Source organism: Nilaparvata lugens, chromosome 7 (genome assembly GCF_014356525.2).
Source record: "Nilaparvata lugens isolate BPH chromosome 7, ASM1435652v1, whole genome shotgun sequence".
Lineage (NCBI taxonomy): Eukaryota > Metazoa > Arthropoda > Insecta > Hemiptera > Delphacidae > Nilaparvata > Nilaparvata lugens.
This window is the reverse complement of record NC_052510.1, coordinates 59,249,983-59,268,156: the sequence shown is the minus strand read 5'-3', so window position 1 is coordinate 59,268,156 and position 18,174 is coordinate 59,249,983. Positions and strand designations below refer to the sequence as shown.

The 18,174-nt window shown below is 36.3% G+C and overlaps 1 protein-coding gene across 1 annotated transcript in view; it reads left to right on the top strand.

Annotated features, from left to right (window-relative positions):
- Window positions 1-18,174, top strand: part of LOC111056365 (O-acyltransferase like protein) — a 70,651-nt gene that overhangs the window by 41,793 nt on the left and 10,684 nt on the right. Inside the window, exons 8-10 of the mRNA XM_039433250.1 lie at window positions 8,490-8,658; window positions 11,132-11,325; window positions 12,490-12,628. Of these exons, the coding sequence (XP_039289184.1) occupies window positions 8,490-8,658; window positions 11,132-11,325; window positions 12,490-12,628 (502 nt within the window). The remainder of the gene's footprint in view (window positions 1-8,489; window positions 8,659-11,131; window positions 11,326-12,489; window positions 12,629-18,174) is intronic.

Here is an 18,174-nt window from a genome sequence, read left to right as displayed (position 1 = left end):
GCCGTCCGGTTTTGCCGCCGGAAAGCAGTAGCAGGGCATTACGGAAGATGTTAGCTCTTCACGGATTCCCCGGTCGAACCACTCTTGCTCGCCGGTCGATCATCAATCGCTCTGCTGGAGTGACGTTCGGTTGCGGAGCAGAGCAAAAGTCTGTACGCACCTTAACACATACATGCATATATATGAGAGCAGAAAAAAACAATTATAAAATTTCTAGGCATCACCAGCAAAAAGAAAAATCTTTGCCCGCCGGTGAGAGTTGCTTGAAATAACTAGAAATTGAAACGAAAATTATGTGTGTGTTTTTATACCATTATGGAACGGTTCTACATCATTGACAGACACTCAGTCGAATTTTCATTGCCAAATAATACAAATCATTGTAAAATAAAATTCCCAGAGTATATAGAATAGAATAAAATAGAGAAAACGTTTATTGAATAAATAAGCTACCTGAAGAGGCTGGTTGACCATGTACCATATACAAAACATGTAAATTCAAATATAAATATACATATAGTAGTGAACTTATTTTTATCTAACAATTAAATTTTTTAACAGTTTATTACACTATAAAATTAACTTACAAAATTCACTTAACAGTTAGAATTATCATGATAATAACTTTTATCCAATTAATTTTAACTAATTAATTTTAACTAATTGATTTTTGGCTCAGCTCTCAATGATCTCAAAAGTGTTATAATGTATAGTCAACCTGAACTTAAATACAAAAATAGAACGGAATGAATTACAACAATACAATACAATTATAATGAATATTACATTATGTTACATCTAAAGAGTAATTATCAAACCAAATTTATAAATAAACAGGCGCATATTAACAAACTCAGCACAATTATATAATACACAACCTCTAGACTGTGTATTCCAAATTAAGGTTTGAAGCAGTTTTGGGCGAATGCCTGTTGTTTTTACCTGCATTGTATATATTGTCTATGAATAAATTAAATGGAATGAAATAATATAGTAGAACAAGAGAAATCCTTATAACATCCTAATAACATCCAAATAAAGACGAACGCATGCATACGTCTGCAGACAGTCGGAGGAGAAAACCCTCCATAGGTGTTCCAATGTTGCAACACACACATACGTCCGTCTATCTCCATTTATGTTTGATCTCGTCTGCAAGCAGAAGTTTGATTCTTTCTCCGTTTGTCTGTATACATCTAACCGCTGCAGCGTGCGTTTGCCTGAAGGCAAACGTCATAACATTCTCAACAACTCTGGATATCCAATTTTTGACACATTAAAATAGAGTGATGATGATAAATTCACTCCCAAAATCATTGAAAAGTCCCAATTCTTTGGAAAAAGGAGAGAATATTTCAATTTGTATCTGGAACCAATTATAAAACATCCCATACATATTTTACTCATGTATGGGCGTGCTCCCTTCCTCTCTCTATCAATCAATCAATTATTCAATGAATCTTTCTCCCTCTCACACTCACTCTCTGTCTCTCTGTCCATCTCTCTCTCACCCTCTCTCTCTCTTTCTCTCTCACTCACTATCTCTTTCTCTCCCTATTTTTCTCACGTTTTCCCTCTCTCAATATCCCTGCTCTGGATTAGTCATAACTTATTTCTGTCAATTCATCAACAATATCCGCTCCAGCTATTCACTGTTCCCTGGAACCCGGAAAATGACTACCAGTTTCCACTACAGCGCATCTACAAAGCGAGAATCGAGCATGATTAAAATACCTGCCCGGTTTTTCCCCGGTTGCATTTATATTCACACCCCTGAGCAGAACACACTCCAGCGAGTAAAATATAAAATTAAAACGCCTACCGCCAGATTGGAGTCTTCACACAATGCATGAGTGAGTGAGTGAGTCACATAACATGGTGAGTGAGAGAGAGTGTTCACTCATCATGCATAAACAAGTGAATGAGTGAGTCACATGAGTGAGAAATATGGTGAATGAGTAATATTATTGTGAGTGAGATTCATGTCGAGGTACCTCACGTGAGAGCAACTAAGCCTCCACAGTGAGTTTCTCTTTGAAATGTCAGTATTATTCGAAAGGGAGCTGTTGATGTTATCTATTAGGAATACTGACTGTCAAGGTTATATAGTGAGGTCCTCGTTATAATGGCAGTGGAAAAAGATAGGAGAACAACGTTGCCGATCCTCTATCTTGTCAATGCCTTCTATAGACGGTATAGCTGATACAGATCTATCGATGTAATATCAACTGTTCATTCTTGTTTGAAATAATGATCAATTATATTTTATTGAATGAAAAAGACTGAGAAATTGTCAAGAAAACCACTGATTTATTGATAATTAGAAAGACCGGTTTCGGTTATTACACCATTGTCATTCATTCAATATGAATAATTACCACAATATCAACTTCTCAACTACACAAAAAATTATATTTTATTAAGCAAGAAATTATATTTTTCAATTATTTCATAATGAATTTCCATAATCAAGATTACATATTTTGTTAGTTAATTATATTTATACATTGTTAGAAACCGATCTGGCAACAGAGCAAAGCGAGGAAGAGATAGCGCTATCCGCTTTGTTGAGTGATAGACAAGGATAGAAATACAATTTATTGCTAATTGAACACTGCCATTATAACGTGGACCTCACTATAGTAAGATTCCTTCAAATTGACAGCATTGTTCGTATGGAGAACCATTGATGAACCATCACTGTAGAATTTGGCGATATATATGTGTTTTTATTCCACCAAGAATATTATTACTTTCCTTGCCCTATTACCATAGGTAAGGAAAGTATTGCTTTCCAAAAAAATTTAAGGTACCCCAATTTCATGTTTTCTATACGTTTCATTACTTTCCTTGAACTATTACTATAGGAAGAAAAGTATTGCTTTCCAAAAAAATTTATGGTACCCCAATTTCATGTTTTCTATACGTTTCAAGGTCCCCTGAGTCCAAAAACATGATTTTTGGGTGTTGGTCTGTGTGTGTGGGTGTGTGTGTGTCTGTGAACACGATAACTCCATTCCTAATTAACCGATTGACTTGAAATTTTAAACTTAAGGTCCTTATACCATGAGGATCCGACAATAAGAAATTCAATAAAATTCCATTCAAAATGGCGGATAATGGCTAAAAAAACCATGTTTTTCACGGTTTTCTCGAAAACGGCTCTAACGATTCTCTTCAAATTTATACCCTAGATAGAGCTATTCATAAGCCCTATCAACTGACATGAGTCTCATTTCTGGGAAAATTGCAGGAGCTCCGTAATATTCCTGAGAAGAATGAATTTTGTTAAATTTCTATCACGATTTTCTCAAAAATGACTTGACCGATTTTTTTCAAATTCATACCCTGTATAGAGTTATATATCAGCTCTATTAACTGGCATGAGTCTCCTCCCTGAGAAATTAACAGGGGGTCCACCCCATCCTTGAGAAATTTACTTTGTAACCTCCTCCTCGTGCGTGAGGTAGGTAGGTAGAGCAGTTTATTCAAAAGAACACACATGTCGATATTTTACTTGTAGAACAGCTGTTTTGACAACTTTCAAAAAATCCTCAAATTTCATGATTCAAACAAAGGAAAATGTACTCTGAACACAATCACAATAGTATAATCATAGTAGTTTTAATTATTCAGCCGCCAATCGGCATAATGTTATACCCTAAATTATCCTCGTTAATGAGGCTTATAGATCAATGAGCAAGGAAAGTTGTGTGAGTGTACCACACCAGATTTTTTCTTGACGAATAAAATGTAATTGATGATATTGAATAAGAATAAACAGTCAATATTACATGAGATGTACCGGTATCAGTCATCCTCTATAGAATTAAATATTGTAATTATTTTGTGGTACTGTCAATAATCATATAATTGGTAAAAAGTGTAAGGCTAAGCGCACACCAGTTAGTCAAGACAAGACAAGACATGATCAGACACGTTAAGTCACAATACTTCAAATGTTTGCTTATGACACAACTCACACAGATCAGTCATTGCCAATTAGACATGTCTTTATAAGCAACAATGTGAAGTATTGTGACTGAACGTGTCTGATCATGTTTTGTCTTGTCTTGACTAACTGGTGTGCGCCTAGCCTAACTATTGCATTTTATAATTGTACTGATGAAATATACATATATTCCATTCTAAGTTTAAGAATTGGCTGAGCTAATTGTTAAGAATTGGTGAAGCTAATCTCCTATCTTTCTCCACTGTCATTAATTCTATTGTAAGGCAGTAGCAAGGCTGAGAATAGGTAACGCTGTTCTCCTATCTCTGCTCACTGCCATTATAATAACGAGGACCTCACTACAGGCATACTGGCAGTGAATATCAGTGCACCAGCGACACCTCCCTTGGTCTGGAATCACTCCCAAATTCAATAATTGATTACAAGTAATTATTTATGACCACGCATGCGTTCAAATGAACAGAACATGATCATAATTCGCACATGTGTATATGTGTGTAATATATGTGTATATGTGTCCTCCCACACACACGTGGCACCTATTAACATTCAGACAGTCAATTATCTCCGAAAGCTAACGAATGCCGAATTATTGATACGGCTGTGCAAATATCGAGCACCGACTTTCCTGACTACAATAGCAGGGCTCATGTAATTTAAGTAATGAATCAGTGGGGCTCGAGTAGGGTTATTGTTTGCGGGTGATTGTTTGAAAACCACCAATCAATTTGGAGTAATTTTTTGAATTGGTTGAACCACGCGTGAAGTTCAGGGAGATGGCTCTCAGGAGGGAATCACAGTCATATTTCTGCTCATGAATTGGGATAATTTCGAGATTGATTGGACATTGTAAAGAATGTGGAGATTGTTTTAATTGGGTTGGATATTTGATGTTTGGGAAGATGATGGAATAGCTGATGTAAGTTGAAATTTGTGAACCACCCGTATAGTACAGGGAGACAGCTCTCATGAAATCACAACATATTTTTGCTCATGATTGGAATAATGATGAAATTGATTGAACATTGAAAAGAATTTGGAGATTGTTTTAATGGTGTTGAATATTCGATGTTTGGGGAGACGTTTGGAGAGCTGATTAGTTAAATTGTGTAAACAACGCGTAAAGTATACAGGGAGATAGCTCTCATCTGGGAATCACATTGAATCACTTGTATTTTCACACATGGAGTGGAATAATATTATGAAATTGATTGGATACCTATTTTAAAGAATGTAAGGATTTTTTCAATTGAGTTGAATATTTTTGTTAACGATAGAGGAGCTGATATGAAAATATAATCTCCATGGATGATTGATATGTGATGCCAATTTGAATAGAAAATTTATAATTTTGATAGAATTGTACAAGGGACTCAAATTTATGAAATTTGTGACATTGATTGAACACAAACCAAACTATGATTATCACCATTGAGAAACAGTTTATGAAGATGATACAAAAGATATAAGAAGGAATCCTCATATTGTTATAGGCCTACTATGTCAGTGAAAATTGAAAAAAAGGAATTTTGATAGACTTGGACTATGGACTTCTACTCAATTGTATGGAATTAATAAAATAATTGTTCAACACTAAAAACTAAACTATGGTGATAAGAAAAGTGTAATTGGATAGTATTGGGATAATATACAATTTTTTGGATAGATTGGGATATCTGGAATTTTTGTATGGATATTGTAAAAGTTGTGTATAATGTTTTGATATCGGTCGATGAAATTATTTGATTTGAATATATATCAAATGAAAAATACGTAGATGTCGGGGAGTTCAATCCGGTACAAAATGTGACGTAGGCTAAGTCTAAGAGTAAACCCACTCAATGAATTAAAATCTCAATTACAGAATTGAAAATCTTCTCTTGAAACTTTTCCAGTCCACAGCTCACATTTGACAGAACGAAATTTTTCTAATGAATGAGATAATTATCCCGAGAGAGCGAGCTACGGGTTCAAATGCAATAAGGCGACAGCTTTCAAACGTTAATTTCACAAGTAACGTTTTAAAAGACGTTTCCATTATCGAAATTAATTCGAGAAGTGATTTCTCATGGTCCGTCACTCTTCAGGAGAAAACTTGCCCGCTCTCTGAGAAAGTGCCCTTTCACAAAATTACAGACTTGATAAAATATTGTTTTGTCTCAATATAGTAGCAGCTCTCATTCAACATGATATCATTCCCTCTTCGTTTCTCCAATGACAGTTTCCATTCAACTTGATATCATTCCCTCTTTGTTTCTACTTGACTGCAACAGGATGATCCGGAATTGGAGACGATATTCCAGATCTTTTCAGTTGGAAGAATATTTTTGTTCAGAGAGTTTCATGAGACGGATAACTCTTCCATTTGAAAATTCTCATGGAAACTGATTCTGTGCTGGAGTCTAGAGAATCTGATAGACGAGATTCGACTTGAGCATACTTCGAAAACATATAGAATATTCCAATCAATTTGTAGTGAAATTTTAAAAAAATGATCAATTATATGATTGACGAAATATTGAGGAAAACTGTTGATACTATGTTGTAATGAACGTAAGTTTATTTACTTTGTGATGGATGTTAGATTGAGCATGAACAGTCCTATTATCTATAGATGCGTACAGACTCATGCGCCACGAATAGGCCTACAGACATTTCACTTTTCTTCAGTTCATGCTTATTAGTTTAGGACGTCAGGACGTTCAGGACGTCAAGAGGGGCTAATTTAAGGATTGGGAACCGCGACATAGAGTGTGTTAGAGACATAAAAGTACTTGGGATAGTTGTAGATTCAGATATTTCATGGAAACCACATTTGGAACACTTAAAAGGTAAACTTAGCTCTGCAATTTTTGCTATCAGAAATTTAAAATCATTGCTTAAAAAAGAAACGCTCAGACAGGTTTACTTTTCATTATTTCACTCCCTTTTGACATTTGGCATAGTTTTCTGGGGAAATTCAAGTGATGTTATTCAAATATTCAGACTACAGAAATGGGCACTGAGAGTAATGTCGGGAGAAACAAGACGAACTAGTTGCAGGCCTATTTTTAAGGAATTAAAAATCCTTCCCTTGCCTAGTTTGTATATTTTTGAAACGATATGTTTTATTAAGAGACACCAACACGAGTTTAATACAGGAGAGGCATTTCATAGCTATGAAACTCGATATAGGCACAATTTAAGAGATGGAGTTCATCGAACAAATCTTTACCAACGGGGAGTGAGAAGCGCTGGTATAAGATTGTTCAACACGTTACCAACACATATAAAAGAACTGAACGGTAAATTTTTTAAAACTAAACTAAAAAATGAGTTGTTGACTATTTCCGCCTATTCAACAGCGGAATTTACGGCTCACTATGAGTAATAATACTTAGGATATAGTGACTATTCTATTCTATTGACTTATTATTTTGACGATTCTACATACCCCTTTTATAGGTGGTCAAAAGATGAATAAGAATAAATAATTAAATAAAAAATAAATAAATAAAAGTTTATTATGTTTGTACCTTACTGATTCTGAACAAATACAGATGATATAATATGAATAGCATCAGCTGATTAAACGTGAAATGCGTTCGTGGCGTATGAGTATGTTTGTACCTTATGATAATAGAAAAGGTACTAGTGATTCTATATAATTGAATTATCAAGTACCCCTGAAGAAATGGAATATGAATGGATGAATCCATAAAATATAGTAGACGACTGTAAAAAATTATTATCGAAAAAGTAACATCTCAATCAACTGTCATCTCGATTATCTAGTAGACTAGTTCTTACTTGGGTCATATTTGTCACTATCCCACTGTCAGTCATTTAGTTCCAAATTCTGCCACTAGATGCTAATAGGTTCTGGGTGATGTACAACTGTTCAGATGGCAAGACATCAAGCCACGCCTACTTTCTCCTAATTGGTCGAGAATCATTTGTGGCCTGGTTCTGAAGTCTGCCGGTAGATGTCAGTTGCAGCTGGGTCATGTTTCCTAACACATTTCTAAGCTCCGCCTTCTTTCTCCTTATTGGTCAACAATCTATCATCCCGCCTCAAGAAATAATGCTATCATCATATCTATGAAAATGAGTTTGTGACATATCTTTTTCTCTAAGTGCCTATCCGTTTCGGATGTTGGCTATCTTGATTTTGTTGGTTGCGATTTGAAAGAATTCTACTGATGTTTTACTGAACCACTTCCTCAGATTTGCCAACCAAGATATTCTTCTTTGACCCGGTTTCCTCTTGCTGTTTATCTTGCCTTGAAGAATCTCTTGGAGTAGCCCGTACCTTTTTGTGTTCCTCATAATATGTCCGAGGTATTGGAGTTTCCGGCATTTTATAGTATTTATCAAATCTGCTCCCTTTCTCATGCGCTGCAGTACTTCTGCGTTTGAATACATCTCTAAAGAATATTATAAATCAATATCATCATCCACCCTGATATTCCAATAATTCATAATCCAGTTCAAATCTATTAAAATTCTAATTCCTTATATAATTTTCTTGTCTCAGGTTGACGCCAGCTTACGCCTTGATGATAGCTGTGACTGCTACTTGGCTCTACCATTTGGGCGACGGCCCACTTTGGGATCGTCTAGTGGGTTCGGCCCAGAAGGACTGCCAAGAAGAATGGTTGCCTGGCATATTGTATATCAACAACTACTACCATTCAAATAACTATGTGAGTTCGGAAATCTAGAAATTTTTATTGGTGCTCAAAAATGTTTTCCAATTATCTTGTTGCCTAGTTTAAGTTTCAAATGTCATAATATATCTTCTCTGTAGGCTATTTATTTTGAATTTTCAAGTAATCAGAGAAACTTGACGTAGACTTGAGCTGGATTCACACAATATAGCAGAGCTACATGTAGCTCTGCTACAAGTTCAAAAGGTGGCACTGGAGATCTGCTGTATAGCCCGGCTATAGCAGCTTTTAAGCCCATTTTCTCAGCTATACAGCAGAAAATAAGCTACCCAAATTTTCGGTAAACATCAAAGAGAATCTGATCTATATCTAAATTTTTGTTCATAGCAGAGCAAGATGTAGCTGCTCTGTCCTTGAAGGAAGGCTGCCGCAGCTGTTCACTGCAGTTTGCAGCTGTTTAGTGCCTGCTGGATTTACACCAGATATACTGTACTCATTTGTTGTCAGAGTGCTAGTGGGCTACTGCGCATTGCGAGCATTTCTTTTCGATTTATATATCATTGTGCAATAATGGAGAGTGAATTCGACTGGAATAGATACAAAATTATCAAATATCTTCTTTTTCTTCTCTGTGCTGAAAATATCACAGTAGCTGTGGCGAAAGCAGTGGCTGCTGCAAGAGCTACCTTCTTCTTCGGCATCTGGCTGGGAACTGAGCAGTGAATAGGCCTACTGGTTTATTCCAAACTATATGTAGTTCTGCTACAAGTAATGACATCAAAGTTAATCATAGCAGAGCTACATAAAATTAGCGTTAAATCTACTTATAGTAGAGCTAAATCTAGCAGAGCTTTATGTAGCTCAAATTTTATATAGCTCTCCAGTTACATCTATATAATCATATAAATAAAGTAAAAATGGCACTCACTCACTGACTGACTGACTCACTCACTCACTCACTCTCTCGCAGAACTAAAAATCTACCGGACCAAAAACGTTCAAATTTGGTAGGTATGTTCAGTTGGAAGTGCCCCTTTAGAGGCGCACTAAGAACGGATTTGGAAAATTTTCCAAAGATACGCCCAAAATCTGCATTTTTCCAGCGTTTTTTAGCGCTTTCTCAGCTTTATCGAGAACAAATGAACAGAAATTGTTCAAATTTAGTACAGAAGCTCAGGTAGGGTGTAATAATGTTGTGTTAGAAGGAATTTGCAATAACGTCAAAGATACGCCCAAAATTAGCGTTTTTTTTTTGCTTTTTCTCAGATTTATCGAGAACAAATGAACAGAAATTGTTCAAATTTAGTACAGAAGCTCAGGTAGAATGTAATAATGTTGTGTTAGAAGGAATTTGAAATAACGCCAAAGATACGCCCAAAATTAGCGTTTTTTTTTGCGTTTTCTCAGTTTTTTCATCAATCAATAGACAGAAAATGTCCAGATTTTAGACAGAGGTCTAGGTAGGGTCTAAAAATGTTGTGATGAGGTGACTTTAATATTTCATCAAAGATACGCCCAAAATCAGCGTTTTTCTCAGTTTTTTTGCGTTTTCTCAGTACTTTGACTTTCTGATGGAATGAAGCATGCTAAAATGAAAAATGCAGGCAAGCGAAACGAGCCCGCTGATCTCATTTCTGGACGATCCATCCGCCCCCTGGCTAGACGGATATGGCGAGCGAAGCGTGCCTGACGGCCAGTTCTGTATATAAACATAGCTTTACAGTCATTTCTGAGATCTTATATTTTTGAGATTCTATGAATCAAGTCTTCCTAATATGTCCTAGATATATCACATTCATGTCTGTATTTTACATTTTAATTTTTTCATGTAATTAGATCAACCTTAACTTAACTTGGTGTGTCTGTGATTTTGAGACGTTTTGAGATTTTCATGTTTCTAAACATCTTTTAGATAATTTTAGACTCCTGTGAGAAGGACTAACAAAATTGAATGAAAAAGACTAAGAAATTGTCAAAAAAAAATTGTCTAAAAATTGTTTCATTCAATATGAATAATTTCCACAATATCAACTTCTCAACTATACAAAAAGTGACTAACAAAATTTACATTTATTACATTTACATTTATTACATTCCTTAATCACAACATCAAATTAATGATTGAGAGAGAATCAACAGGATAAACCCAAAACTGTTCCTCTCCCTAATTTTGATAAAAATAGTCCAAATGAGGTTATGAAAACACTTTTATAAAGATCACAAAAATTCACAGTCCAAATAAACATTATACTAAAAACTTTGTATCTCGGTTGATCAGAAAGATGAAACAAATTATTATTACACTCGAAGATGCATTAATAAATATTGAAAAATATTAGAAAACTTGATAAATTTGAAGCCAGAAAAATCACAAAAACATTCGTAGAACAGCTGTGTTGATATGGAATTGATCTTGATAGAAATGAATTATTATGACTTGCTACACTCATTTTCACTATTCATTATATTCATGGAATTAATCATTTTAGTGGTTTCAATCAATTTTCAGTGCATGATGCAATCCTGGTACCTGGCAGCAGACATGCAAATGTTTTTTCTCTCTCCAATCCTTCTCTATCCTCTGTGGAAGTGGCCGAAAGTTGGCTTCTCCATAGGAGGATTCCTTATCGCATTATCGGTGGCGATGCCCTTCTATGTGGCTTTCTCCGAGAGTATCAAAGCACCAATTCCTGTCTCGAGAAAGTAAGTTGATATCAGGAAGTTCTTGTCATTGTATGGAGAATACTGTAATTAACAATCTTGTTTTCCAAACATTTTCAGTGTTGACAGCTGTAAAACAGTTGTAAAACAAAACCTATCACAAAATATTTTGTTAGTTGACACGTCAACACTGGCTTCGGGCAAACATTGTTAGCATTGTTAATTTTTCTCATTAAATGATTAAGAGATTGTAAAGTCACTAACAAGAATGTGAGTGTTTTACGTTTTGAGTTGAGAGGGAATTCTACAGCTTTTGAATAATTGTCATTCATAAATGTTTCAGTAGAGTATTTCTTTTTCAATTATTTGCAAATATAATGAGAATGGTTCTAAGACAAATAATGTGAATTTCAGAAGTTTTTTTTTGTATGAAACGTTTTGAGATCATTAAACAAAATTTGGAAATCAATATGAATCTTCAAAAAAATTGAGATAACAGATCAAAAGTCCTTGGAAAACAATATTAATCAGTGCATGATTTTATATTTTGGATTTTATTTTATTGCATAAGAAAAAGTTTTGGGAAATGGCCTGTTCCTTTTCCGATCATTGTATTGTTTGTGCTAAACTGATAAGAAAATAAATGAATAAATAAATAATAAATAAATGATTTTGGTTGATTGGAAGCTCTCATAATAATAGCTAATAAAATTAATTATTTCATAATAATATTCCATTTTGTTCGATATTAGATAATTTAATTGAATAAGTGAATATTGGTTGATGTTCTCAATTCTCTTATCAAGTTCAAATTTCTTATAGTTTAGGAGGTTCTCTAAGTAAATTCATAGAGAAACAATAGCGTAAGTGGATATCCCATGGTATATGGCGTTTATATCGCAACTATTACTGTTATCTCAAGCCGATTACTGTCGATTATTGTTGATTTTTACTGTTTTGACCTGGTAACAGTGTATGAACGGCACAATATGAGAGACTACCAGCGTCATAAAGCTTCACAGGAGAGAAATACGTGGACTATAGGCTTGAGATAACAGGAAAAGTTGCGACATAAAAGCCCTATACCATGGGCTATCTACTCATGCTATTGTTTCTCTTTGGTAAATTGTAGTCAACATTGGGGGATTTCTTGTAAATTTGAGTGATATATCTATTCAATATTTTTCTTTCGATCGCTATTTCTAGTGAACGAAAGGTGGAAAGAGAGATGGAAACTCTGTACCTTCCTACTCACACTAAAACAGTGTCCTATGTCATTGGAATACTTCTCGGCTACTTTATCTCACTCATAAAAACTAATCAAATCGAATGGAGATTGAAAAGGGTGAGTAAGAATTGAAAGTTTTTTGATAACTTCTCTCATAAGAGACTTGTAGATATAAGAAAAATATTAGTGTATCAAATCCGTAGATTTGTTTGCTAGTATGGTAATATGCATAGTTATTCAATCTGAACAGTTGCATTTGACTTTCTAAAAAAAAAAATAGGTTTTGGATTGGAGATAAAATCAAATATTTGAACTATTTATGAGAAAAAAATGGGAAAAATGAACCGTATTGCAGCCACTGCCTGTTACGTCTCTTGTGAATTAATTTGCTCCATCAAAGACGCGTGGCTCAAACATCTAGTTGTGAATAATCTAGAATTCAATTATTTTTCTGTACCACACTCCTCCACCCCTTGATTCAATTATCAAATAAGGTACAACCCCATATTGCAGCAATTCATCAACTATGCTTTACCTTCGAGAGATAAAAGTCCCTTCATGCAGTTTCATAGAATCAGACAATAAACAGACGCCAACATAATCTGGGAATTCTATGAAATAAATTGCAAGTTTTTGTTGTGTTGAGAAAAGACTTTATTCCTAACAGACTTTCACTCACTCACTCCCTCGCCCCCTTTCTCTCACTCTATCTCTCCCTATAAGTTAGTCTTCGTCATTCCCTAACACTCTCTCTCACTCTGACTCACCCTCTTTATCTCTGTTTTCTCTTTCTCTCTCTGTATGAGTTAGAAAGAGCAGTTTGTCATTTGTCGGGGAGGCATCTACTTTGCAAAGTAATAAGAGAATTTTAAATTCGTATATGAGGCGGCAAAGAATAGAATATGTCAAGATATGGAAGCGAGATGAGAAGGATTGATTGATTGATTGATTGATTTGCTGCCTTTATTAAAAAACCTGGGAGGGCGAAGTTAGGGCGCAGCCGGCCCTCTCTTACACTTAACCCTCCAATACAATTCTAAGTAAAACTAAAACACTGTACAACAAAGATTATAAGACTATGAAAACAAACTAATTTTACAATAATAATAATACTTTCAAATATCAAGTGAAGGAAAGAGAAAAAAAATTTTTTTCTTTCGAATTTTAGTCAGTGGAAAAAATACAATAATAAAAAAGAGAAAAATGAAAACGGTATAAGAGTCAGTTCAAAATCCATAGACCATTTCGATAGAAAGAGAGGAAAGGAATAGATAAAGAGGGAAGAAAAGACACACACACACACACACACACACACACACACACACACACACTTACGTTAAGATTCAGTTAACATTCCAGCCGAGTCCACCACCTCTGATCCACCGCAAGACAGCCGCGCCGAACCGACGATGTCCCTCAACAAGCCTTAGCTCAGCAGGTAGAGAATTCCACAAACTACAGGCTGTCACAAGAAACGACTTGTTGTACATAACAGTCCTATGTGTTGGGACAGCCAGCAGATGGGATCCATGCCGCGTTCCACCACGACCAAAATCACTCAAGTAACGGTACTCTACAGCCAGATACTTAGGGGTTTTAGTTTTCAATATCTTATAGAGGAAGCACAAAGTATGATATGATCTACTCTCACGCAGCTTCATGAGTTCAAGTCTGTTGAAGTATTCAGTTACATGGTCGTCACGTCTCAGGTTGAAGATAAAGCGAACACAGTAATTATGTGCACGCTGCATCCTCTGCAGAAGTTGAACTGTCATGTCAAGAGTCACAATGTCACAGTAGTTGAAGATCGGGAAAATCAGAGTCTTAACCAACATAACCTTCGTTGAAAAGGGAATGAAGTCAGAGATCCTCTTCAACGTCATGATCCCCCCAATGACCCTGTTACAAGTCTGAGTCACATGGCTGGTCCAGTCAAGAGTCCTTGTCATTGTCAGTCCTAAATTTTTCACGTCAGAGCTGTATTGCAATTGTATGTTATTCAATTTTATATATGGTCCGTTAGTTATGTCAAGTGTGTTTAAAAGTCTTGAGTAACCTATTACTATTGATTTTGATTTATTCTCGTTAATTTTCAGTCCATTATTCTCAGTCCATCGTACCAAACGAGTCAAGTCAGCATTGACTTCATCAACTGTGACCTCAAAGTCATTTTTCTTACAGTGCCGGTATATTTGTAAGTCGTCGGCATACAGGTGATGTCTGGTCGTAAGTAGAGTGCTTGTCACGTCATTTATGTAGATGCTGAACAGCAGAGGACCCAATACCGAACCCTGAGGAACTCCTCTGTTCACTTCACGCCACCGTGAAGAGGCATCCCCAACTCTCACACGCTGACGCCGACCCTGAAGATAGGACCTTACCCATGCCACAGTGGAGTTGGAAAAACCTAAGTTTCTGAGTTTATATAGTAAAGTAGGATGGAAAATGCTATCGAATGCCTTGCTTAAATCTATTAGGACTAGAACTGTTAACTCTCTACTATCCATGGCTCTACGGATGTCGTCAGTGACTCTCAGGAGCGCAGAGGTGGTGCTATGACCGCCACGGAACCCTGACTGAAAGTCACCAATCAATCCAGAACCATGGATGAAAGTGCTTAATTGGGAGTGTACAATAATTTCCAGAACCTTAGACATGACGGACAGTAAGCTAATAGGCCTGTAATCAGATGGAGAGAGAGGATTAGGGATCTTGTTCAAGGGAATCACTATGGATGACTTCCAGTCATTGGGAAAAACGGACGTTAAAAGTGAGGTATTGATCAAATGAGTGAGGAAAGGAAGGATGAGAGGGAGGATAATTTTTATAAATTTGATTGGGATACCGTCTGCACCAACAGCATTACTCTTCACTCTATGAACAGCAAAAAAGACTTCCTGCTCGGTGACATTGGAGAAGTAGAAGTCTTCATTGGGATGAAAATCAGGCAGAGAATCGAAGTGGGCACGAGCTTGGTCCAAACTTACAGGGATGTCAGTGAAGAAATCATTGAGATCATCCAGCGAGTGAGCAACAGTCGGTACCTGCCTCTCCTTGCCAGCCCCAATCTCCCTTAGAGTACGCCATAGAGATGAAGTTGATGATCGTTTTGAGGAGATCAAGTTTCGGTAGAATGTAGCTTTAGCATTTCTAATTGTTTGCTTGCAAGAGTTTCTCAACCGCTTATAATGATTGAAGTCATTGGGACTTTTTGACTCTCTTGCTTTTTTGCACCAATAATCTCGATCCCTCATTAGCTGGCGTATCTCATCTGTGAGCCATGGAGCAGGATCCCTGGTTACTCTGCGATTTTTTAAAGGAGCATGCTTTTCAAAAAGAGAGATTATATTGTGATTTAGAATGTCCAACATAACATTAACATCGTTAGTATGGAATATGTGCAGCCAGTCTAGATTAATTGCATCATTGAACAAATTGTGGTAGTTGATATTCTTATAATCTCTGTAAGTGATTATTTTAGGTTTGGGTTTGGGCCTCTTAATATTATAAACTAGAAATATCATATCATGTGCAGAAAGGCCTGGAAAGGGGATCTGCCCATGGCACACAGCAGCTCTCACATCGGCAACTGCAATAAGATCAAGCAATGTGTCCGAAGTGGATGTATGGTGCGTAGCTTGGAGAGGCAGCAAGGTCATACCATTCGCAAAAAACATAGTGGTCAGTTGTATTTTGTCATGAGTATCAGGTCCAAGTAAGTCAGTATTGAAGTCACCCATGATAGCCACATGTTCATAGGGCACCATCAGCTCAAGTAGTGCTTCCTCAAATTCTGACATATACCCAATATGAGGCGGCCTGTAGCAAACTGCTATTAACATTTTAACTCCGTTACACTTAACCTCAATAAACATATATTCAGGTCTAGCTGCACGGGAGGTATCAGAGGAAAACTTATGAACAGGCAGCAGAGAACGCTTGACAAACGCGGCAACCCCTCCCCCATTCTTGTGTAACCGGTCATTCCGAATGAGAAATAATCCTCGAGTGCAACAAGTCGATTAGGGATTGTCGGTTTCAGCCAGGTCTCGGATACAAGAATGATGTCACAATCTTTGCCCTCGAAAGTGTGCCTAAATTCATCTATATGACAGAGAAGGGATTGCGCATTAACATGAGCGATCTTAAGTCGATCCGGGAAAGGAGAGAATGCCCGCTTGAGGGAATCGCCGACACTCAGCGCGGCCGCGCCGTCATCCTGCTGTATAGACAAGGTGGCTGCGACGAAGCAGCAAGGCAGAAGAGGGGGGTGAATCGGCGAAACAATGAGAAGCTACAAAAAAGACACTTACCACATTCATACTGACACACACACACAAGGAAGGAAATGATAGAAGAAATATAGAAATCATAAGAGATAGAAGAAGAAAATAATCAAGTGAAGAAGTCGAGCGCTATGAACAATAAGATAACGCTATATTAAATGGAGAGATAAAACAAAGTAATGTACAGCAGTAAGCAATGAGTCGGAACGCTAGCTACAGGCTTGAGCTGTTCGGCTCCTAAAAGATAAAATTGAGGTTCTAATTCGGTTTTTGTGATAATAATTGTGAAAGAGAAAACGAATGACAGATCAAAAGTATTTCAGTTCAAGATTAGATACACAGTAAACTAGAAGACTGTAGGATGTCGATCAATGCGAGAGTCAAACGGAATAAAAGATAGTGTGAACCGAGTCCACTATTACAGATAACAGATAAGAGCAATCACGACAATCCTCAGGTAAATAGAATAGATTGGGACCAGAAAAAATATGAAAATGTAGTGTGAGAGAGAGAGAAGGAGAAAAGGAGAGAGATCCAATAATATATTGATAAGTGAGAGCAGAAAAGTAATGAATAATAGTGGGAAGATAAACCACATGAAAGATAAATCAGATAGAATCTGTAATTATTTTAGGCTATAAGAGTATATCATCTAAGTTGTAAGAAAATTGTAGACAGATTACTATCTACCTATTCTTGTGTTTTAGAAAAATAATTATCAATCATTAAATCGTACAGTATTATGGCAAACAAAGTATTTCATTATGGCGAACAAACCCAACTTTGATCTGATAAACTGTGTTCCGTCTTGTAAATGTGTTCTGTCTTATTATAAGACAGAACAAATTATTTTTACTCGATAGTGCAAAACTCACAAAAATATCAACATTTTATATGATATCAAGAAATTTAAAATTTCAGAAAAATATAAAATTAATAAGGAGAACAAAGAAAAGTAATAAATAAAAATATTTTAAAAAATTAGTGAAAAATGGAAAAAGAATCAAATAATAATAACCAATGATAAGTCTTTCACAGAACATAGATACTACGATTTCTAAATTCAATTTCATAGTTCAGCTTCCACTAAATTTATCAGAAATTTCTCCGAAACATAATTCTATCCCCCTCCCTCCACTTTACCGTACCATCAACAGTCCAGGCGTTTGCTTGGCCCACACGAGCAGCCACCTCGCGATAGAAGCTGTTCCGCTTCCGAGTGAGGTCCTCACGGATGGTGATCGAGGACCCCTTCAGCTGCCGCCGCACGGAGAGAACGGCACGTTTTGTCCGATAACTGATAAACTTTACCAGTATCGGACGCGGCCTAGGTCGCGGCTCGCCGGGCCTTGGATCAACAACACGGCCGGAGCGATG